We start from the raw sequence: 23,722 nt of genomic DNA, 5'->3' as shown, positions 1-23,722 counted from the left end.
AGGATCACCTGGACTTTGAAACTAAGCAAACAAACTTTTGATGGACATTTTCATTCTTTCTGGGTCATGGCTGGTTTACCCAGACCACCCGTTTTCCTTGAAGGAAACCTTGATTACAGTCTAAACTATGTTTTTACCCTGTTCCTCTGAGATCTCCAGTAGGAAATGAGTTTTGGAGGGGATTGAAGGTTGCCAGAATCATAGAATCATAGAATCACAGAATTATTAAGGTTGAAAAGACCAACAAGATCTTTTCCAACCATCAGTTCATGTTTGTGACATGCTTGTGACCAGGTCACTCAGTGTGACATCTCCCTTTTCTTGAACACCTCCAGGGACGGCAACTCCACCGCCTCCCTGGGCAGCCTGTTCCAATGCCTCACCAGTCTGTCTGAGAAGAATTTTCTCCTATTTTGTCCTAATATCCAACCTGAACCTCCCTGGAGAAACTTAAAGGCATTACTTCTTGTCCTATCAAAACTCCAGCAAGTAAAATGACTGTGAATACAGATGGGTGACCTGAGATGAGTATCGAAGGATATTAACAACACTACAGAACTGCTCTGGAACTTTAGTTTTTAGTGTTACGGGTTTGTGTGCCTTCACAGGCCTAGGGCTGCATCAAGCATGCTCCAGTGCTCCTTTTCCTCTCCTTGTGCAGCCAGAGCTTAGCAAGGATTTGAGTTTTCTCTTGCCAGTAGCTGTGCACACTCCGTGCTCGCTGGTAGTGGTACTGAACATCAGGCACTGAAGGTTAATTTGCTTTTCATGATGAAATCAGGTTGGGAGTGGTAAAGATCTGAGGGCTCCCTCAGTCGGAAAATTGGATCCGGCTCACTTGAATGTGGAGTCATGTGGGTGGAGTTAATAAACAGCTCAGGATGGAGGTGGACAAACAATAAAGGAACTGCTCCATGAAGGTAAAGGCCTGGCTTGCTGCTGGGCCCGGCCCTTCAAGCTGCCCTATGGCTTCTCCTGTCCTCCCCATGGCCAGACCTCAGCTGGCTGAGCAGTTCCTGGTGTAAGGATGTTCTTAGTTTGATTCATGTCCCAAACCGGAGGGGGCCTGATGGCCTCCTCTAACAGGACTGGGTGAAACTGGTTGCCCCAGGAAGGTAGAAAAGCAGCATGGGCCTACTTGGCTCAAAATGCACCTGCCATGGCCGCCATGTCTTGTTGCAGTTGAGGGTGGCTGGTGTCCCCAGGGTGCGCTGCCTGCACCACTGCCCATGCAGAAACCTTACACACAGCCTGAATTAGGTATTTGTCTTTCTAGAAATGTCTGTGGAAGAGGAAAAAGGTAGATTCTGCAAGGAAACTTTGGTGTATGATACCTCTGCACGCACAAATCTGCTACAAGAGAGAAGTCCCTGCTCCAGCAGCGTCCCATGAGTTCTCTTTGGCACTCAGCCATGCCACTTTAGGATTTGAACATATGTACAGCAATCTCAAAGCTTCCTTCCAATGCTTTGGGTTGCTTCTTGGGCAGCCTGCACAAGTGCAGTTGTGTCTGCGCATGTAGAATCTCATTTTGGAAAAGGGGTTAGGAATGAGACAAAAAATGCAGACAGCAAACCAAAAATGCGATTTGTGATTGCCATGGCTGTAATCCTGCCTGGTAACCCTTCACTGCTACAGCTGAACAAAAAAAGAACAGGTTAAGACAGCAAATTGCCAGCAGTCTGCCACCCACCCTGCCAACCTGCCCTCCAACACTCTTCCTTTGGGTACACCCAGACACAGAAACACGCCATCACAAAGACACCCTAGAGGTCATCTTGGGACTCCGGTCACCAGCCACTACCCTGTTTGTCCATCTTCCTCTACTCCAAGATGAGAATATTCCCTTTAGCTGCCAGAGGCTGAAAAATATGTCTTAGCTCTGATTCTGTACTACTGCAGTTAGATTTTCTGTTCTGTGCAGGGGAAACAATGAAAGGTGAAATCCCTGTAGGGAAGGATTTGCGAAATTCTGCAGGAAATTGATATTGCAGATAATTGGTTCCTGCTGAGGAGGATCTAACAGAACTTTGCAGAAAAGTTGCCCTTTTCAGCAAAATCCACTGCAGTGTACCCAGGCACAGAAGTCTGTCTCTAGAATAAATGTGCTTTGCTGTACATTTTCCTGCTGCACCTGAAATCTAATATTGGTTGTTTTCACTGGGAATTCCCTGAAAAGAGACAGCATTGTGCAAATGATAAACCTGTGTGGTTGCAAATGAGGTGAGATGTGGGGTGCTTTGGCCTCTGGAGCACAAAGACTTTGATTCTTAATGGCAGCTATTACAACTTTTTGTAAAATGTGCAGGGGAATCAATTTTGATTCACTTATTAAAAGAGATGCTTATAAGCAGCTTTGTTTCTTATCTAGTGCACAACGTTTCTAGAATGGGTCCTGTATTTGTCCCTGTTGATGGCACCTCATCAAAGTAAGCCTGTAATAAGAGAACAACAGATGTGACGGTTGATGTGATAGTCACTTTTGCCATTACACACAGTTATGGATATGCTTGTATATGTCCAGTGGAATTGAGTTTTATCTGTAAGCCAGGACACCTTTGATAATGTACTCTGAGCTTCATTGTGTGAACTGTGATGAGGAAATGAGCCTTCAGACAATCTCTCCTCCTCACACTTCCACTACACTTGCCAAAGTAGACTGCTGGTACTTCCTGGATCAAATACGCCTGCCTTTTGATTGTAGCACTCGTATTCAGCTGCCTCCAACAGCTCCAAGCTCGAAGCAGCAGAGACTATGAACCAGATAAAAGAAAACTTCTGCTTACAATCATTGCAATCAGAACAATTGCAAGAGCACTGTGACTGTTTTATTAATATGCGTGCTTTGCCGTTCCCAACCGTTGCAAAACCTGTGTATCTGGCTCTCCAAGAATATTACTACTTGGACCCAATTCATATGGATTGCGAAGGATCAAGACATTCCTGAAAGCTCACTTGCCAGCTCTACCACTCCTCCAGCACCAGTAATTTGAGTAGGAATGATGGTCCCTTTGAAATATGGATTGCAGTGTGACTGGAGCATGAGGCCCAGTGAGATACATACACATAGATAGACCTACAGATGACCCATTTCCTTCCCAAAGTGGCCCTCATTTTTACCCTGCCAAGGTCACTGCAGGCAGAGAAGATATTAAATCTGATCTTCAAACTCACTTCAGTTCCAAATCACTTCAGAAGCATGCCACCACACCGGGCTGTGCAGGTACAAGCACGAGGAGCAAGCAGCAGACTGGAGCAGGAGAAGCTCAGAGCTCACATTTTCTTGATATATTTCAGTAATAGCTATATGAAGAATTAGAGCATTTTTGCAGGACTGAAGGGTGCTGACAGCGTCTGGTTTAACATTATAAACCACGCTTGTCATCTCATTTATTACCTATCAGTTCAGCTCATCTGCCGGATTGTTACAGCCACTCCCTGACATCATCAGGAGTGTATGTGTTAGATCGATTATGCCTTTTACGGTCCAACATGGATTTAGGTAAACTGCTTTAACTGAAGGGCTAAATGAGAAAAACAGCCTGTGCATGTAGAGCCCTACCTGAGATGTATATCTGAAATGTGCAAGTGTCTGTTACATGGGCCCTAACTGCTTTATCAGATGAGAGAAAAAACCTGGAAAAGCCTAATGATCTCGCAGCAAAGGACATGAACAAGGCTGAGTGGTGCCTGCCAGATCTTCTAAACAGATACTTGGGCTGCAGGCTGTGGTGCTGCTGTCCCAGATAATGAGTTCCCAGCACAAACACCTCAGCTCTTCGCTTCTCCGAAGAGCTTCCTGAAAGGTAATTGACTTTTTCAGGAGCAGAATGAATAAGCTGTGGCAGAACTGCAGCTACACTCCTCTCTCTTGCTCCTTGTCAGTCACTGAGGCTCAATAACTGGTTTTCTGTTCCAACTGGAGCTCTGTCTTGAGGAAAGAAACACATGGACAGCGTTGAGGAAAGAAACACATTATATCCTATAATGTTGTAGAAGAGTGTCTTAATGGAAGCATTTTATACTGTTAGTAATGACTTTAAGCTGTATCTATCCAGCATCTTTGACAAGACACGGTACAAGTAGCTCTTAGCCAGGCATCCCACATCCTATCCAGCTTCCATGCACGTGGCAAACATACCCAAACAAGAGCAAGTAGCAGACTCATCCCTGCTGCTTGCTTTGGCAGCATGAAGCCAAACCTTGTTCCATACGCACCATGGCTCTCCAGCTGGAGACAGCATCAGCAAGGAGCATCACCCTCATGGTGGCTCTATCAACGGGGAAGGATAGCATTGCCCATAGTTTGAGAAATGCAACCTGAACCCAGAGCACATTCCCAGGCCACCTGAGGGACTCTGGGCATGGCCACCCCACCTGGGGTCCTGGCAGAGGGGCAGGAGGTAGGCTGTGGTGGCTGGACCCACCTAAGGTACAGAAGTCCAGGTTTCTAAAGGAGCTCTGTGAAGGGGTATACAAAAGGGGGAACCCAAGTCCTTAGGCAGCTGTGAATTGCCGTCTTAGATTTAGGCACCTAAGTGCTTTTTTGGACCTCATCCCAAAAACTTCATTTAGTGAGCATTGCATTAGTTTAACAACGGCCCAGACAGAGGATAAGCAGCAACACAAATGCTCCAAGCTGCTCTTTACTGCATCCTAGGATGCAAACAGATGATCACTGCAGGAACAGCTGTACTGGGTTATGGTGTCATTGCCCCAAGCTGTTTTCTTCATCACTCCGATGTGGAAACACCCTTCAGCAGAGATTTCCTCACTGGCCGTACTGCAACACCATCAGCCCAGGGCATCCCAGAGAACTGCCACTGCCTTATGTTGAAGAGGAGGAGTAGCTCCCACCACCACCTCTGGCTTGGTCAAGTAGGAAGATGGTTCCTGGCAGGCAGAGGACAGCATTGCAGTGTTGTTTCTGCAGTGATGGCTTGCCTCTTTCCGTAGAGTCACTGCTTGTAAGGAACTGATCTTGGCAACTCATTCTTGAACCTCCCTTCTGAGATGTGTCAAGTGTTTATGTTGTTTGTGATGCTACTCATGAGCACGGAGTTCATGTTGAATAGAAGAAAGGCTCGTCTGGTAAAGACTGGAAATAAACAACAAAGGCTGCCTTTTTCTCTCCAGGCAAGTGTACATTGACTTTGGAGGACACATGGTCACAGGTGCATGCTGCCTGCGGGGCACAACAAACCATAGAGATGAAGGAAGAAGACTCATTTCTTTTTCAATTTTCTTCTTGGAGTGGATGCAGTTCAGCTCCCTGATGTTGTCTGCCCAACTCCAAGTTGCATGTGCACAGGAGTGCTTAATCTCGTTTCAGGCAGGAGTTCACTCAGAGGCTGACTGGCTGCTTTTGTCTCTGATCTTCCTAAGGACAAACAAGTCTAAATCAGCCTGAACAAAGGATCTCCAAGGTTTGGGTCTTTGCAATACTTCTAGGTGAAGTAAGATCTCATGAGGTCCCCCTTGTCTGGGCAGGGGGACATGGGATGCCCAGAGTGAGGACTTGTCTGTGGGGATGACTGGGTTTGGGCAGTCTGGTGATGGGTACAAACACATCACAGCACACAGCCTGCCTCCTGATGAGAGTGTGCCACTGGACTGCACCACGGTGCCTCCAGACATGGGGAATTAATCTTCAGCCAGGGAAAGAAAGGATGTGATAAATTAGGGTTCTGTGGTGGTTGTTTCTGATCGAAAGCAGAGTAAGTATAGCATAAGTATAGGTGTAATTTTCACTGATGAGCCTGAAAGCCCCCTGGTGATTCAAGTGGGCTGTGTGTGTAGAGGAGGCTGCCTTGGACTTAAATAACCTAGTAAAATGCATATGGATGCCTTCTGATTAAGCTGAACAAGATCTTGCCTAATAAAAGCTTTTTATTATTTTGGTCCTTGGTTCCATTTTCCCTCAGGTGTTGGAGAGCAGGAGGGAAATGGAAGAATTCAGATTAACCAGAGAAGCATTTTGGTGTGAGATGTGGGAGTTCTTCACCTTCCAAGCAAGGCTTATTTGTAACATCACTATCAGCTGCCACAGATTTACTTAAGAAATCTGAAGACTTTCGTACTAAATTACACCCCTTACACACCTGAAGACCTTACGTTCTGTTGTTGGTGCTGTGGCCCTTTGCACAGTTTCAGTAATTTAACATGTTACTGAGCAAAACTGTGTTTTTATAATGTTTCTCAGCCAGCTTTTGGCACATGCACTTCATGCACTTCCTTGAAGAAGCGTCTTCTCTCCATTCCCTCCAGCAGCACTGGAAGTGACGACTAGTTAGAAAAAGAGATGACAGCATATTGTGTAAGTACAACTGCTGCTGCAAAATAATATAAGAGGGAATAAGAGTTAAATTCAGGACCAAAATATACATGTGCAAGTTTATTGCTGTGGGTCTAAAGCTCCCACTCGCTCCTCTGAACCTGTTCACCAGTGGGTGTGAGGGGGAAGGAAAGCAGCTTGGTGAGCACGTTGTTGTGCCACAGGGATGCTTTTTACAGCCTGGTTTTCTTTTTTGGACCCACACTTGAGGCAGAGGTGCATCCATGCTGCCCCCACAGATAACAGCAGCTCTTGGGCTGACTTCACAACTTGAAGTCAGACACTTTGAAAGGATTTTTCTGTTAAGAATGGATTTAAGCTATAATCCTTTGACCCCTCTCAGCACATCAGAGCGACACGTCCTTGCCCTGATAACAGATCTCTGCCATACCTCCCCTGTTCCATCAGCTGTGCGGGGTGGGAGCGCTGCCCTGGCCTCCCTCCAGAGCCCAGGGATCTGCACAATCTCCAGTGTCAAGATGTGTTTGGATATGGAAAGCTGCTCCATCCTGGTGTATATCAGCCAGATAACCGGAGCGTCCCCCCCAGGAGACACTCCCTGTGTGCCATGTCCCAGCATCCGTCCCTCCATGGGCTGTCTGTGCGCCTTCCAACCCCGGGTGATGCTCCCATCTTCAAGGGGCTGTTGTGTGGGAGATAAACATAGCTCTTCTGGTTCAAAAATTGCATGCCATTTGCACATTTTTCTCTGTAACAGAACTGTAATTTCAGTTTTTTGGGTGAGGTTTTGTGTGGGAATGTCCTGGCATGAAGGGGTCTCGCAAACTCTTGTTGAACTCTTTGAGTGCTCCCATTGCAGACAGCCCTGCCTCCTGCTCCTGCCCCTGCCACAGCACTCGGCATCTACAGAAAAGCAAAGGAGAAAGCAGCTCATTATTGATAGTTTTCTGCCCTCAACATCTCTTAAAACAAGCTCATGTCGATCTGTGGCATGAAGGCAGTATTTCAGGCAGAAAAGCATTGCCTTGGAAATAAATGATTGTAAAATTTATTACTGCCACAGCTACAGGCTGAAATTGGTCAGGAAAAGTTAAATAGCTGTTATTTAAATCCTTATGGAACTAATAGGAACCGTGCTGCAAAACATCATAAAAAGAGCCTTTTTACTGTAGGCCGTACGTGGATTTGTAGTAAAATGCACCATTCCATTGCTACTCCTCTATTTCCCAGTGTGAACCCATGGTCCTTGGGGAAGGGTACGCTGCAGAGTGCAACCCCTCCAGACTCATTTCTTGATATTTACTGCTGCGGCTTCAGGTTCTGGTGCTGCCTGCACACGTTTTTTATTTGCTCCTTACGAATCTCAGGCCCTTGGTTGAATCTTACAGCAGTGATTGTCACAGCCCGACTACATGCAGCAGAAATAAGTAAGAATTCCTCTACCGCCTTTCCTGTTTCTATATTGCTTTGCATGCTTTCTCTGTGCATCTCTTCCATCAGGTACCCCACTATTTTAGCCTCTGTTCTCCCAGATAAAGAGCTGCTCAGCAAACACGCGACGTGTTTGCAAATTAAATTATTTATGCTGCTAAGAATATGTCTGCAGCTGTTCTGAAGTTGCTTTTTTCATAGTAGCTTTGTAACGAGCTTCAGGAGAAGCAAAGGATCCTCAGCTGATGCCTGTGGGCAACCTGAATTTCCACTCAGCCTTCACTGTAATGGCAACAGGTCACTGTCTGACATCCCCACTGTAAATCTGGGGTCATCCTGAATATCAGGCAGGACCTCACGGGCTGCTGAGTGTTGGCTGTGAGCTGCCAGCACCTCACGTAACAGTGAAGTGGGCATATAACAAAGACCATCGAGATCTTGTGGTAATACGTGAGATCCAACCAGAGTCCACTCTTCTTTTACCTTCTTTGAAGCCTGCTTTCGTCAGACTGTTCCACAGTGATGTCAGTGGGATCACAGCCCTGGATAACCACTGCTTATTGACTACAGAAATAAAGCCCAAACCTCACCTATGCTCAGAAAAAGACTCCAGCCCCACACCCAGCACCTTGCTGGGAGGCCTGTTGGACCTCCCAACCCTTCCTATGAGATTTTCAGCTGAACAACTGTACGAATACTTTGGTCAGGAAACTCTTCTTAAAAATGAGGCCCGGCTGTTCTGTTCCTCATCTGGGTGACGTGGGTAATTGCTGTTGGAGCTTCCCACCTTACCTGAGTGTTATGATGAGAAATTCATTAATATTTGCTGAGCACCCCCAGCCAAGTCCTCGAATGAAAGAGCTGCAAGGATTATTTTAACAACACTTAGCACTTCAAACGTTTTAGAAACACTACCTAATTTTCCAAAATGTAAAACAGCTAAAACTTGAAGGGTGATTTGTGTGCCACACCTCTCAGCCTCGTTGTCAGCCTTCACAACATTCAGGCTTTTTCATACACAGTATGTGTGTACAATACCTCCACATTAATTATGGTTTTAGCTTTTTATCCATTTTTCCTCCCTCCATCACATGTTCAGGTGTCACACTTCAGGACTTGAGGTATTTCTGTGGTCAGTGAATCCATACACCTACAGGAAAATAAGTTCCATCAGTGCACAGAGACACTGTTCTGTGGCAGTATTCATAGCAGTGTACTGGTGACTCCTCATACCTATCTCCAAAGCACTGAGTGTCAAAGGCCAGCAATTACCTGAGTTCCACAGCTGCAGCAGACACCAAAGACTGACTGAGGCAAAGACTCCTCTCTCCCTTCACTATCCCTCTGGATCAGAGCTGATTGTGAGACCTCAGTGCTGTCTCCAGGCTCTTATTTGCTTGGCAACGAATTATTTCAGCATCTGGTCCAACACCCCCTGCAGACACCAACAATTGTGTATTAAATAATCCTTGCAGAGAGGTCATCACCCAGTATTGTGAACTATTTCCCTCTGTCTCATGCAAACTCACGCCTATTACATCCACACCTTTGGGATGTGTAGGAAGTGGGAAAGTAGTTAAGGAACAAAATCCCCAAATACCAGGTCAAAACACAGGTAAAAAAGCAGAACATAAATAAATAAATAAATGAAACCTCTCCTCTCCATGGTAACATTCAATGTTTCCCTTGATGAAGCTATAAAACATCTGAAGCCCCTGTTCCAAACTGAGAAAAGGTGCCAATCCTATAAACAGGTGACTATTGGCACGAGGGGTATTGTGACGTTTTCTTTCTTCGTGTGTAAATAGCTACTTTGTTTATAATTATCATCTGTTCTAAGCAAGTTAAACACACTGTGGTTGTAATGTGCCACATAGGACAGGCAAGAGGAATAAGAGTTTCAATAGCACATCTGTGGCTAGTTACGGTAAACTACAGGTATGTGATGATTTCAGTGTACGTTCCTAAATACATCCCCAGCAACTGGGTCTAAGACAAAGCTGTTACAGTATTTCAGGGACTAATTATTCCTGTGCCATTAAAATCACACCAAAATTTGCACTGAGCAGAGCAGGACTTCCCATTCACTCAGCACACAGCAGTGGCCAGCATCAGTGCAGGGGCTGAAGAGCTGGCTGGTGGGCAGCACACGTATGTTTTTCCTCTCTCCTTCCCTAGGCATTAATTCATCTGCATTTCTCCCACCTGACCTGCCTCTTCAATACTTCTTAGTTCCTGTTTTCCATTATTTCCCTCTCTAACAACCCCTAGCCCTGACTTGCAGGTGTTGTTTGTGACTTTAGAGGGGCTGAGCCTTGGTGCTCCCAGCAGGCACAGCTTTCTATTCTGCAGACCCTGTTTGTAAGCCTCTAATACAGCCACGTTTATGTATGTCACACCAAAAGTAATGCTTCCTATTTATTTCCATGGAAACTTCAAAAGATACAAAGAGCACAGCAACACTATTTGATAGAGAAAATTCTCAGCTATAAAGCACTATTTTTCAATGCAGATACCACCACTATTATGCATTTCCACCAGCAATGAACAAGAGCCTGCATGTTGTCCTGGTAAATATCAGCTCCATTGTATGGACTGCCATTTTGACTCTGACTTGTGGTAACACAACATTTTGTCACTGGTACCTTCAGCCTTGTACTGGTTGAATAGGCCCTGAAAAACTTACATACAATGTTCTTTCTGTTCCTGTGTGAGCACCATCACTTCCATTGCAGTAGAGCAGATATTCAGCCCTGTACACTGTTCCCTGGTTATAATCTGTCGATTCATACAAGCAAGCTGATCAAGACACTCTTCATTTTGTGGTCATCCAGAACGTGCCCTTCTGTGCTGACATCCGCTCCTTGGTCTCCATAAACTTTCAGCAAGTGCCAATGAATGTCAATGGGTGCAATTTTTTTCCATATGGAGAAATTCAATTCCACATCTTTGCTTCATATGCACTTCCATGTCAGACGCCATTTTATCAGGCTGCCCTTCTGCTGCCGCCTGTCCCACAGCAAGAAAATGTAACAGAACACTGGTGGAAAGTTTTAGCCTGTACTGCCATACCACCAGATTGCTGGGCCCTTGGATCCGTTGTCCAGCTCTTTGCCCTTGCTTTTCTACTACGTACCGGAGCACATGCTGAATAGACTCCAATTACGAACACATGTAAGCACTGTGATGGCCTAGGGTAAAAGTCAATTAAGAGATGTCAGCAGCTGGTAGGCCCAAGTACCTGCTGAAGTGAATGATTCACAAACGTACCCTTCTAAGAGTGTCATTAGGCTAAAATATGTTTCCAAATCAGTCACCTGTTTCTTGAGGCCGAATCAATGATCAATGATCAAGCCAGTGATGTTTCAAAATGCCTGTTAATGTCAGTGTGAACCATGCCAAGGATGAGCCCTGGGCTCACAGCAGCCTATGGCAGCAGAGGCAGTGGCTGTGGAGGACGTGCTCCAGTTCCTCTCCCTCCTCACTGTGCTCTTCCTGCACGTTCTCCTTGTGAGGGGAAAGATGATATTGCTCTTATCAACTGGGGGATGTGCTCAGGCCTCCCGTGTAGGGAGGAGGCCAGCGGTGCCGGTGTAGGGCCCTGGCAGGGTTGGTGAGGTGGTGAGTCCTGGAACAGGCTGCCCAGGGAGGTTGTGGATGCCCCGTCCTTGGAGGTGTTCAAGGCCAGGTTGGACGGGGCCCTGGGCAACCTGATCTAGTAAAGGTGTATGTTTGGTGGCCCTGCCAGGCAGGGGGGTTGGAACTACATGATCCTTGAGGTCCCTTCCAACCCGGGTCATTCTGTGATTCTGTGATTCAGGGTTCAGGGTCAGGCCCAAAGGTGTCACCTTCCTGGAAGGACACGCTGCCATGGGACAAATCTCTGACGGCTCATGACGAGGCCTGTGCTGGTGGCTGCTGATGCCCGCAGCCGCCCCGCTCTGCCGGGCCCCGCTCTGCTCAGCTGGCAGCACTTCGTGCTGGTCTCCCTGCCGGAGCTGGATTCAGACCCAGCGATGTGGTGTTTACGGAGCCGGATTAAACGCGGATGGCGGATCCGCGCTGAGCCGGTGCTGGGCTGGTTGCGGGGCACAGCACCGCTCCTCCCGACCTGGGGAAACGGGACTCGGAGAATCGCGGATGTGCCCCGAGGCACCGGCAAAAGGGGCCCAACGTGCGGCAGCTCCACACGGTGAGCACAGCGGGAAACAAGGAAACAAATCAGAATACAGCAAGAAAAAAAGAGACGATCCCGCTCCGCTCGGTCCCAGCGCCTCCCGCAGCCCCGGCCCCAGCGGCTCCGCTCCAGCAGCCGGGAGAGCCCCGGACCCGCCCGCGGCCGCCCGCGCCCCGTCCCCGCCCCGCTCCGCCCCGCGCGGGTGGCGGGCTGCACAGCCTGGGCGCCTCCCGGCTGCCGCGGCCGCTGAGCGCGGCGGCCCCCGCCGCCCTGAGGGTCCCGCGGCGGCCGGCGAAGCGGTGAGTGCTGGCGGGCGGCTGCGGGGCTCGGGCGGTGGGCTCGGGGCTGGGGAGCGCGTCGGGATAAGCGTCCCACCGGCGCCGGACGTCCCCCTCCTCCCTCGTTCTCTTCTGGGCGCTCCCGCCGCCCTGCACCTGCCCCCGCTGCCCCCGTGTCCCACCCGCGAAGCGCCCCGAGTGCCGGGCTCGGCGGGTGCCTCGGGGTGCCGTGCTGTGCCGCTCGGCACCGGGCGCGCCGTGGGCTCGGAGGCGTCGCCTGTTGTGGCTGTGCTCGCTGTGGTGCCTGCTCGGCAGCCGGAGCTCGTGGGGGTTTGTTTCCCTTCCCGTCGCCGTTTCGTGCCGCTGACTGTTGCAAAGGAGGGGGGGGGGGGGGGTGTGTGAAAAAAGCGGCCGCGTCGGGAGGAGATCTGTACCGTTATGTCATCCCATAATTGGCCCAGAATTACAAATGATGACCTCGCCGTGCCCCTGGCTCTGTGCCGGCGGTCTCTCGCATCTATTAAAGTTTTGTTGCGGTTATTTATTTATTTAGTCAAGAAATGAGAATAAAAGCTTTCTGTGGCACGGCCCCTGCATGCCGAGATCCCGCAGCCCGTGTCTGACAGAGGAGATGTGATGTAACTGTGCCGAGCGGTCGGTCTGATCCGCAAAGCCGGGACGTCACATCTCGGTCTGCCCACGGGAGCGGTGCCCTGCAGGGCAGCATCCCGCTGTGCTGCTCCACGGGATCCGCAGCCCTTTGGGTTTGTTGCTTTCAAAGTTCTGATTCTACCCGGCGAAGCTGCTGCTGTCTGTGGGTAACAGACACGTGGAAAATAGCAGCCTTCAAGCTGCAGAGGGATCATCAGATGGATGACAGGGAAGGGCTGTGCTGTTTGGAGATGCAGCCACCGCGAGAGCCTCAGTTTGTGCTTGCAGTTCCTAATCACAGAGGCTGGAGCTGCCCTACCCTGTTATGTTCTTACAGTTGTACCACACACCGAGATAACACTTGGAGGAAATCCTGCTGTCCTGCCAGCTGTGCACGGGTGGCAGCAGGAGCCAGGACCAGGTTGGACGGGGCCCTGGGCAACCTGATCTAGTAAAGGGTGTATGTTTGGTGGCCCTGCCAGGCAGGGGGGTTGGAACTACATGATCCTTGAGGTCCCTTCCAACCCGGGTCATTCTGTGATTCTGTGATTCAGGAGGGACCGGGTCAGGCACTGCCTGGGGTGCACAACTGGGCAGATCCATTCCCCACGGCAGGATGCTCGCTCTCACCACTGGGCACAGTGTGTTTCCAAATGCCACAGCTCTGTTGTTTCAAAGGGTGGGCCCTGCTCCTACATCCTCCCATTCTGTGGTGATGTTCGGGATCTCTTCTTGCTCCTGTATTCCTCAGCTCTTGGCAAACACTGATCTGTCAGAGCCTGCCCGGCCGCGTGTGTCAAGCAGCGTATTACAGTGGTATATTGTTCTTTGGATGCATCGTTTCACTGGCCTCCTATGACCTAAAAAGCACACAGAAATAAACAAGGGCATATTGTTCAGTGAGAAGGATGCAGAAAATTCTTCTGCCTTAGCCGTCTGGTTACAGAGAGGTTACTTTGAAGTGTTCCTCCTGATTGCCAGAGCAATGACACGGTGCACGTGGACTCGGGCTTTGCCAAGCAGACTTTGTTTGGAAAATGATGCATTTCTGAACTTCTGGGACACCTTGGAATTAGTTACGAATGCAGCAAAGGCCTGCCCAGATCTTCTAATTAATTTGGCTGGAGGCCATCCTAATTAACCTTGAGGGAGTTCAGGGGTGGAAGAGCTCGCTCTGAAACAATTGTTCTCCTGTAATTTGCTTTTCACAATGTGTTGACCCAACCGAGAGCTGCGTCCATGAAATCCTTTGGGTCTCTTGCAGAAGCCATTACACCAGTTTATTTGTTTTTTAGCAGATGTTGTTTTCCAGCTCCTGAGTGGAAAGGGTTATCTCACTTTCTGCAACCTCGCTATTGTGCTTTGTTCCAAGAGCCAGGGGACTGGGGCTGGCTGGGGAAGCTTACTCACCGGTTCCAGCTGCAGAGGAAGGAGCTGGTCAGCCCTCCAGCAGTCTTGATGCCATTGTTAAGGTCTCCATGTGAACTGACGGCATCTTTTCACATCTATGTAGTGATAACCAGCTGTTCCTTTGGCATTGTGGTGCTGCAGAGAACAAACATTAGCAGCAGCCTCTTTGTTGGCTGAGTGTATTGCAGACTTGGGCCATCCCAAATGGTGGGGGGCAGGAGAAAGGTGTTTGGGATTTGAGCTAGTCTACAAGGCTGAGGATGGAGTTCTGCTTTTTGAAAGTGCCCAAGTGAAGGGGGAAAACTTAACAGCCATTTCTGAACGTTTAGGATCATTCTCCTTCATGCTGTTTATTGGTCCTCGGGGCTCATCCGTCTGTGCCTTTCCCCCACTTGTGCATTCCCTGTACAAGGGAAGGTGAATGTGAGCTTCTTCACTCTTTTCTGCACTAATGCTGGCAAACACCACTTTGGCATTTATTTTCTAGTGGTACAAGGAGTCGAGGGGAAATCCTGCTGAGACTCCAAGGCAGGACACACAGATGCAGGAGGGGAAGATCAAAGACATATATAATACAGGAAGAAGCAGCGGGTCAATCCAGAGGAGAGGGCACTCAATTACACATACAAGGGTAATATAAAAGGGATAACAACACAGGGGGGGGTGGTAACGTCTGAAAATGGATAAACAAACAGATGCATTTATTTATCCCACAGACATAGCCCTTATCTCTTTGAAAGAGGAGAATGCCATTCCTGGCTTGAAGCATTCTGCTCCCAGCCACGTCTGGAGTGGGAGAAAGTGTTTGTTTGGGGATCTCCTCCGTGAGCCCTGGCTGATGGGCTGGTCCATCCTGCTGTGATGAGTGGGATGTGATGTGTGCGATCCTTTTGATCACAGATCCCAGGCTCTATAAGTCACGTCACTGTCACCTCAAAGAGATTTGGCTGCGTGATGGATCCCTTTCTAAAAATGTATCCTTTAAAATATTGAATATTGTTAATGGAGACCCTTCTTTCTGTGGTTTGTACAAGAGGTTTCCTTCAAAAACAACACAAAACAAGCAGTAAAACAAAAAAACAAGCAGAAAACTCCTTCTGTCCTAGTGTGAGAGTAGCTCATTAGCACTTTGCCCATCGGTATTTGAGGTGAGATGATTAGCCCTTAGCATCGTGATTCTTAGATGTAGACAACAAATGGGACTTCATTTGCTTTGTTCAGCCAGAGCTCTGATGGATCACTCCATACCAAAGTGTCATAACAGCAGGGAAACATTCGTCCGAGTTCTGAAAAACACCATCTTCTATAGTTCTTTTTGGGAATGGAGAGAGTTGGCTAATTATGTTTTGTTTAATAAACGTACTTTTTCGTGCTCCTCTTGTGACAAACAAAAGCTGTCATTTGAGGAAATGCACCATATGCTGCCAATTGGTCTAAGAACTTGGGATGGAATATCTGCGAGCACTCTTTAACCATTGCTCCTTTGCCAAGAAGAACCTGGACGGATGACAGAGCAGCACATTACTGCGCTGACAGCGGTGGAAGCAAGTTGTTGGCGTTTCAAGGAGCCGCCTGGATGAGCAGCGGTGTCTGTGCCTGTATGGATGTTTATGTGCTTATTTCTCTTCGGATGTTTATGAACCTCAGCCAATGAATGCTCGGTCAGTGCTGGGTTGGGCTACAGCAAACTTAAAAATCAACAAATCAACACTATTTCAGCTACAAACTCCTGCCTGTGCATCATTGTGAGAACTGAATACTCAAACACACACATCACTTCAGCAAAAAATAAATCTCACTCGCTAGCCAGTCTCACAGCAGGGGGGTCCTTTGCTCCCTCCCTGCCCTCCTGAATCTGAGGAGGCTCCTGCTGCTCTCCCTGTTGCCCCCATGGTTTTGCTGATGCACCCATGCCAGCAAGATAAAAGACAGGAGCAAGTACCTACTCACTGTTAGATAAACCTTCTGTAATGCTCACTCCTCTCCTCCTCCCTGCTTCCTAATTTTATCGGAGAGACGTTGGGTCATTCATTTGTTCATTCATGGGTTCATCTGGCACAGTTCCTCGGTGATTTCAGTCAGGACCTCTTGCTGAAGGAATGCAGAGAGGATGTGAGCTGTAATTTTCCCTGTCTGAATCTCTGCATTTAGAGGAAAAAAAATGTGAACCCTGCTGCCCACAAGTAATGAGGGTGAAACACGAAATTCACAGATTTCTTTTTCATTTCTATGAGATGAATGAAACATGCCGCCCTGGGAAGAGACGTGAAGCCAACATAACATTGAATTATCTGCCAGCAATACTTTGGCACATCTTTGTGTGTAGCCCGCAGGGATGATGATGCATTTAGCACCAGTGGACTGGAAGCCCTCAGTGTGGTGTTGGCTGTGGTGGGAACTGTCTTGGAGCTTTGTGTGGGGCAGCGTAGGCATTGGTGGCATGTTGTGATGGAGTGCTCGTTTAACTTTTCACAGTTGTATTGAAGGAGAAAGCTGCATCGTAGTTCAAGTGAGTTGATTATTAATAAGACTGGAAATTTACAGAAGGCTTTTGGTTTTTAACCAGTCATCATGGTTAAGTAGCTGCTCCTAATGTCTAACTTCGATCTCCCCTGCTGCCTGCTAAGCCAATCACTTCAGATTTCCACATCTGGAAGGAGCAGAACAAGATTATCACTGCCTTCAAGCAGCCTGATACATTTGAAATTCGTTATCATGTCTCGTTCTCTCACCTCCTCCCTCTTCCTTCAGCTGAACAACCCCACTTCTTGTAGCCTTTTCTCATGGGGTCACACTCCACTGACCTTTTATCATTCCTGCAAGCAGCTGGCAGGGAGCAGCATCTGGCTGGAATCAGGTTTAACACTGGGCACAGGGCTGCAACACAAGGTACAGAGCAGCCTGACGAGAGCTGCTCCTCTTGGTCTGCCTCCAAATACACTCATCTCTCAGTGCCAGGTCCTGTGCTGCTCCTGATGCCTTACCTCTCTGTGGCTCTTCTCCTGAGACACTGTTGGTCTCTTACTGTTCCAGTTTGGACTTTTCCGTCTTCCCTCATCAGCGTGGCGCTTTGCACATGCCTATATGGAATCTCAGTCATTCACTTCACATTGCTTCCTAATTCATTGTGATTTTATTCTAATTATAGTCCGTGAAAATGCTCACAGCACTCCCCACAGATTTGTAATTGTAATCTTTATTCTGATTTACAAGTCATTAATGGAAATACTGAATAGAGCAAGACTCCAGGCAGAGCCGGTATCTGTCTTCTCAGGTTGATGTGGTATTTACTAACAATTCCTCACGTACCAATCTGGAACATTTGTATACCCACCTACAGTTAATTATATCTAAATAACATTCACCTTGTTTGCATATAAGAGTGTCACATGCATCCATCAAAACCTTTCCTCGTTCCACTGTGCGACTTCTACTCCTTTTTTCCCCATCGTCACTACGATACCAGCTCCATCAAAGGAGGAAGTTAAATTGCTTAGACCTTGTTTGCTCATGACAAGTCTACATTTTCTGTTTTCTCGTGGCTTTATCGTGTGGGAGTGGACACAGCTGCAGTGCAGGAGCTGGTAGTGACACTGCCCCTCCTGGGTCGCATTCTCACTCCCTCTCCCATGTGCTCCATGATAATCAACATCTGCAAGAAGGATTTACCAGTAGAGATGCTGATGTGTCTGAATTGCTATCAAAAGACGGGCTGTTTGGTCTATGATTCCTCCATTCTGTCTCCTTCCCCCTTTTGTTTGAAGTTAGATAATATGTTTGGCCTTTGCCCATCCTCTGAGCATTTCTCAGAGGTGTTTGCTAATGGCTCGGAGGCTGCTCTGATGAGTTCCCTGCTCTCTCCTTACTGCTGGTATATGCTTAATTGGGCCCCGCTTTGCAGAATGCATCCAACCTACATTAATTTTCTGTAACCTCTTTTGTCTGTGTCCTGGCCTAGCTTTGCATTAACTATCTAATATTTGATTGTAGTGAATGCTACTGTTGTAAACTCTTCAGATACATGAATTTCATCTTTACCACATGAATGGGTTTATCAGTAACCAGACATGGAGGCGGCTGTTTGGGCAGCGTCTGTGGGGCTGAGGAGAGGGCAGGGGCATATCTGCGCTGCTCTGCTCTGCCCCATACACCCCCTCTGACTTCAGTGTCTCCAAAAGGATGAAATGATGGAGGTGAAAGCCCTGCTGTGTGCATGTTTTTGATAAGCTGTCTTGTATGCACACATGCAAAACCAGTGAGAGAACAGGAGGGATTACCATGGCCAAAGACTTGAATGTTCTCCTGGGATGCTGCTCAGAGTTATATTTAGACTGAGCTGGCAGTCCCTTCTAGTATTATAACTTATGCTCCGGGAACCTGTTCTTTGTTGCTGTAGTCTGTCAAGCTTTTATCACTCAATCTGAGACTTTCAGGTTGTGTCTCTCTCTGGCTAAATTTATTCTAATATCATTGGCCAAACTAATTCAGCCATTTCCAAGAAAAACTAGAGGGAGGAGGAAGGGCAGAAGGAATGTTGTTTCGCCCACATTAAAAAGGAGAAAGAAAAAAACCCTTCCAGCTGTTTGATTGAGAGCTGCAGTGCCATCACATTCAGGAACAGGATTCTGGTTATGAGACTCGGAGACATCTGTGTATGTTCTCAGCAGGTGCATCTCTGATTCCAGTCCCTCTGTTTTCCCAAGATTTTATCTCCACATTCATCAGCATCTCACAGCCCCAAGTGCAGGGACAGTGCTGGTGTGGCCCTATGGATGTGTAAGCAGAGCATGCCTGTGTAGCCCTGCTTTCCCCAGGCTCCTTAGTTTCTCAAGGAACTGGGAAATGAAGGCACCAGAGTGCAGAGGTGTGAAGTTAATGGCACAAGGAAGGTGGGGGCAGCCTGGACAAAAGGGTTGCAGCTGGGTCAGGTGGGCAGAGGAACAGAGGTAAGAGAGAAATGATTGCAGCCAACCACTTAGATCACCTCATTCGTGGAATTGTTTAGTCTGGAGGAGGTCTCAGGGAGGCCTTGTCACTCTCCTTATAACTGCTTGAATGGAGGTTGCAGTGAGTTGGAGGTCAGCCCGTGTGCCAGGAGAAGTTCAGGTTGGATATGTGGAAAAATTTCTTCTTAGAAACAGTAGTAAGACATTAGAACAGCTGTCCAGTGAGATGGTACAGTCATTGCTCCTGGAGGGGTTCAAGAAACATGTGGATGTGGCACTGAGGTTAATGGATATGGTGGATGGGTCAACAGCTGAATGGCTGGACTACATGATCTTGGAGGTCTTTTCTGCATAAATACCTCTGTGTGGCACTCGTCTGCCATAAAACAAGAATAATGTCACCACACTGCAGAAATGAGGGAAGATAAGCCAGTTTAATTGTGACCCATCTAGATAACACAGTTTATAATTCAAATGCCTGTTAGTAGCTCCATCTTCAGAGTAGCATCTGGGTAATTGCTGTAGATAAGCCCATGAAGATAACATCATCTCTGCTGTGCATCAGGCAAGGAAGGAGTCCTGCAGGCTTGGTGTAATCACTGTCTGCAGCACCTTGTGTGTCCATGCAGAGTGCCCTCATTTGGGCATCTCGTGATGGCTGCACGATTCATTCTGCAGCGTGAATAGCGCTCCCTCATTGTTTGTGTTTCTACAAAGTTGTACAGAATTGCACGCAAAATGTTATAGTTAAGCAAAGGTGAATGGGGAGAATTGTGCAATCCATGTTACTTCAAATGACAGAGGGAAGGGAGATTAACGGAGAGCAGGCAGCCTGTGGCCAGCTCTGAGTTCCTGCTGCTTCCCACTGAGATTCGTGGTGCTCTGCCAGGGAACTCTGCCATCCGCTGAGTAAAGGGGCACAGCTGTATGGGGTGTCAGTAGCACACCAGCCCTTCCAGCAAGTGTTGGCATTCATTGTCACTGCCAGCCCTGGTGGCACTCCCAAAAAATAAGGCTGGAGGGCAGCTGTGCAAACGTGCAGATAAAGGCAGAACAGAGCAGAAATGAGAGTATTTTCCCCAGAGACAGTGGGCTCTGGAAGCAGTCTGGCAAAGGCTCCAGCACCATGTTTCTCAGAGGCTTTTGGGAGTGCCTGGGGCTTATCCCTGGGGCGGTAATGCTATCCCTAAGCTGGGAGAGGCATCCCTGCCACTTAGTGGCCTTCCCACCCAGCGTTCCCTCCTTGACCTGCTTGCTGGGGTCCCGTCATGTCTGTGTGCAGGTACCACAGTCAGCCCCCGTGTATCTGAGAGTTGCTGAAAAGTTCCTGTAGAAAAGCTTGGCTCTGTTTGCGGGTTAATGCAGAGCTGTACCGGCTGACGGGGACAAGTCGGAAACCCTGGCAAGATAGCAGGCATCCTCAGGAAGCAAACCCTATCAGAGAGCACTGATGTCATTGGCAAACAAAACAAATGAGCGCTGGAAAAACAAACTGTTTTCCAGCGTTGTTGATCTTACCTCAAATTAGAAGCCCTGCACAGCCTTTGCTCTTTGGCCCAGACTCACAGATTATTTACAGGGACGTGCTGCAGCCACAATTTTGCTACTCCTGCCAGTGCAGCTCCTTTGATATTCATTTTGTATGTTTATTTATTTAAGGGAGGCTGGGAAGAGCATCCCAGCGCCATGACTGATATGGGGAAGCCAGCTTGTGTCCCTGCGAGTGCCAACTCTGTGGGTATCCCACTGCTCCTCACCCGGAGTGGGATCAGAGCTGAGCCCATGGCTGTGTGTTCTCACTGCTCCCCTCTGCCTCCCCAGTGACCCTTCAGTGGCAGCGAGAGGGTTAAGCCGTGCTCTGCGCCAGCCTGGCAATAATAGGAGGAAAAGCGCAGCTCTTCCTTGCACCTGTGAGCGCTCCGATGGGCTTTCTGCCCTCCCTGGTCGTCACATCAGATCTTTCTCCTGTTGGAGGCAGAGCAGCTCTAGCAGCCAGCTGTTCCCCTTGCTCAGCTCCTACCTGGCTTCTCGCACAGTCCAGGGCAGGGGGTGGGTGGAAAATCAGCCTTTTTGGTGTGTGTCCAGAAATAACCCACAGAGCCTTCCAGGAGGGAACGGCCCGCTCCTCCCTGCTGGAGTTTGGAGCCCTGTCCAAGCAAGGGATACTCCTAGTGTATCTTCATCACAGCTTTATTTTTCTATTCTAAAGGGTGTGTAGTGTTATTTATGTATGTGAAGAGGGAAGAGATTCATTAAGCTCCAGAGACAAACCGGTTTAAATGCTAAGCAGGCTACCAGGCTGTAAAGCCACTTTTGCAGCCTTTCAAGTTACTGGCCACGTCTTGGCTCTGGATTACAAATGTCTGTGTAATTTCTGCACTACGTGTGTTCATGTATTTCATAAATAACAGTGACAAGAGCTCTCGCCTTCCTCTTGCCCAAGAAGAGCAGTAGAATCCTGTGTGTAACACACACTTACTTTTCATGGTTGGACTAGATGATCTTAGTGGCCTTTTCCAACTGTAATGTTTCCCTGATTCTATGATTCATGATCTTTGCAGAGACATTTTCCTTCTGAGCAGCTGCCAGTGAGAGCTCTTGTCCCTCAGGTAGGGCTGCTGCTATTCAGGATACTCAGCACTCACCCTGCATGTCGGATGAAGTGCTTATGCGGGGAAAATCATCTCGAGAGTTCTGTTTTACATAACAAATCTATTTTGGAGTGTTTCACTTCTCATTTATGCACCTTTTTCTTTTCTTGTAACGCAGTTCGAACAAGGAGGAATGTCCCAGAATTGGTTCCTTGCTGTGCACAACCTACAGAGTAGATCCTTTCCTTCCAGTCGTTTTATAACTATGGAGGAATGGGTATCCCATAACTGCTGTAACAAGATGTGAGAGAGGTGCAGGCAGTAGAGACTGTTTCCAGCCAACTAATTCATTTTGCTGAATCTTTGCTGTAGTTGGTGAAGAGTCCAGTTGTCACTGGAGAGAAAAATCCTGACCAGTCCTGTGTGTCGGAATCATTGAGACACAATAAACACAGGCACCTCAGGTTGTTTTCAGTCAGTTTTTTCACAGGGAAAGCATGCTGTAAGAATAGAGCATGCCTGAAATCTTAGGCCTTGTGTTGTTCTGGGTGAGGATTGCTGGATTCCAGCAGGTCAGTGTAGGCCAAGAAGAAAACCATCTGTAAAAAAAGGGCTGCTTAACTGGGGTGTTGCATGGCATTACCTGGGTTTCTCATGTGGTTGCATCATGAATTTTGGTTCTCATGCAAATACTGTCCTTATTCATGTGAACATTTTTTCTTAATTGGAATATGCAGAGCTGTAGGGAGTGGTGCGTTGTCTTGTAGGCCATCCCCTCCTCCCACAGTGACTTGAAACATAATGCAGAGCACATCTCTCCAGGACAGGAGTGAAGTTGTGTTCTTGGCAAAGGATGGCGGGCTCACCTCTGGCACAGGGTTTTTTGGAGATCCCGTAGTAAAATTTAAAGCTGCGTTGACCAATGAAACCCTTTTCTTTAGCAGCACTACCTGAGGATCAGGGATGTCCCTCCTTGTTTAAGGCTGTCTTCTCTTTGATTTTTTTCCAGTGATGGATCTTGTTGGGAAGAGCTTTCTGATGGCACAGCCGTGAGTGAAACCAACACAATATGTTCAGTGTGGAGGATCTCCTGATTTCTCATGGATACAAATTGTCTAAAAATCCCCCTGCTTCTTATGAGAACAGATATGATGGATACCGGCATGAAGCTGCAGCGAACAGATCTGCTCAGAGGACGCTGAATGGCTTTGAAGCAGACCCTAGAGCTGCTTATTGCAAGAAGCCTCTGACGAAAACCAACTCGAGCAGCACTGAAAGCAGCCATGGGAGCCAAGGGAGACAAGCAGGTCCTGGTTACCACCATGACCATCAGGGTTTGTCCACTTTTCATACTTCAGAAGGGGGGTAAGTTTCAGCACCATGCCATGGCTTTGCTTTCTCTTTCTTTTGGTTCTGGCAGATAACTGAGCATGCCCCTAACCCCTGACACCATCTTCCTGTGATCCTTTCCTGCTTCCATACCAGTGTGATTATTTCCATGCACTGCAAGTTGAGATGAGAGGTAATAGCCTTAAGTTGTGCCAAGGGAGGTTCATGTTGGGTATCAGGAGAAAATTATTCTCAGAAGGTGTGGTGAGATATTGAATGGGCTGCCCAGGATGCTGATGGAGTCACAGTCTGAAGGTGTTCGGTATAAGTAGATGTGGTACTTATGGACCTGGATTAGTGGGCATAGTGGTGATGGGTTGATGGTTGGACTGGATGATCATAGAGCTCTTTTCCAACCTTATAATTCTATGAGATGTCCACCCAAAGAGGTGGCACTTCCACTTGGCTGCTGCTTTGAGAATAGTGGGGTGAGGGAAAATACCATTGACTCATAGTGTCTGCCTCAGAAATGCCTCGCTGATGGGTTTAGGAAAGTTCAAGTGTGGTAAAACATAAAAGGGCAAAAGCTCTTCCTTTTGTAAAGGAGCAGTTTT

General features: G+C 47.9%; 1 protein-coding gene across 3 annotated transcripts in view; it reads left to right on the top strand.

The window, feature by feature from the left end:
* JCAD (junctional cadherin 5 associated) overlaps positions 1 to 23,722 on the top strand; it is a 53,484-nt gene that overhangs the window by 15,884 nt on the left and 13,878 nt on the right. For 2 of the 3 annotated variants that reach the window (XR_004306372.1, XM_015853198.1), the window contains exons 1-2: positions 12,100 to 12,202; positions 22,789 to 23,144. Coding sequence is in view for 1 of the 3 variants with exons in the window: in XM_015853198.1 (XP_015708684.1) it covers positions 22,849 to 23,144 (296 nt within the window). In the remaining 2 variants the exon portion in view is untranslated. Of the gene's footprint in view, positions 1 to 12,099; positions 12,203 to 22,788; positions 23,145 to 23,722 lie in introns of those variants that run through there. The other variant, XR_004306373.1, reaches the window with a different exon arrangement.

The sequence above is a fragment of the Coturnix japonica genome, chromosome 2, assembly GCF_001577835.2.
Source record: "Coturnix japonica isolate 7356 chromosome 2, Coturnix japonica 2.1, whole genome shotgun sequence".
NCBI lineage: Eukaryota > Metazoa > Chordata > Aves > Galliformes > Phasianidae > Coturnix > Coturnix japonica.
Note: the sequence above shows the minus strand (reverse complement) of the source record. Positions and strands in the feature narration are given on the sequence as shown.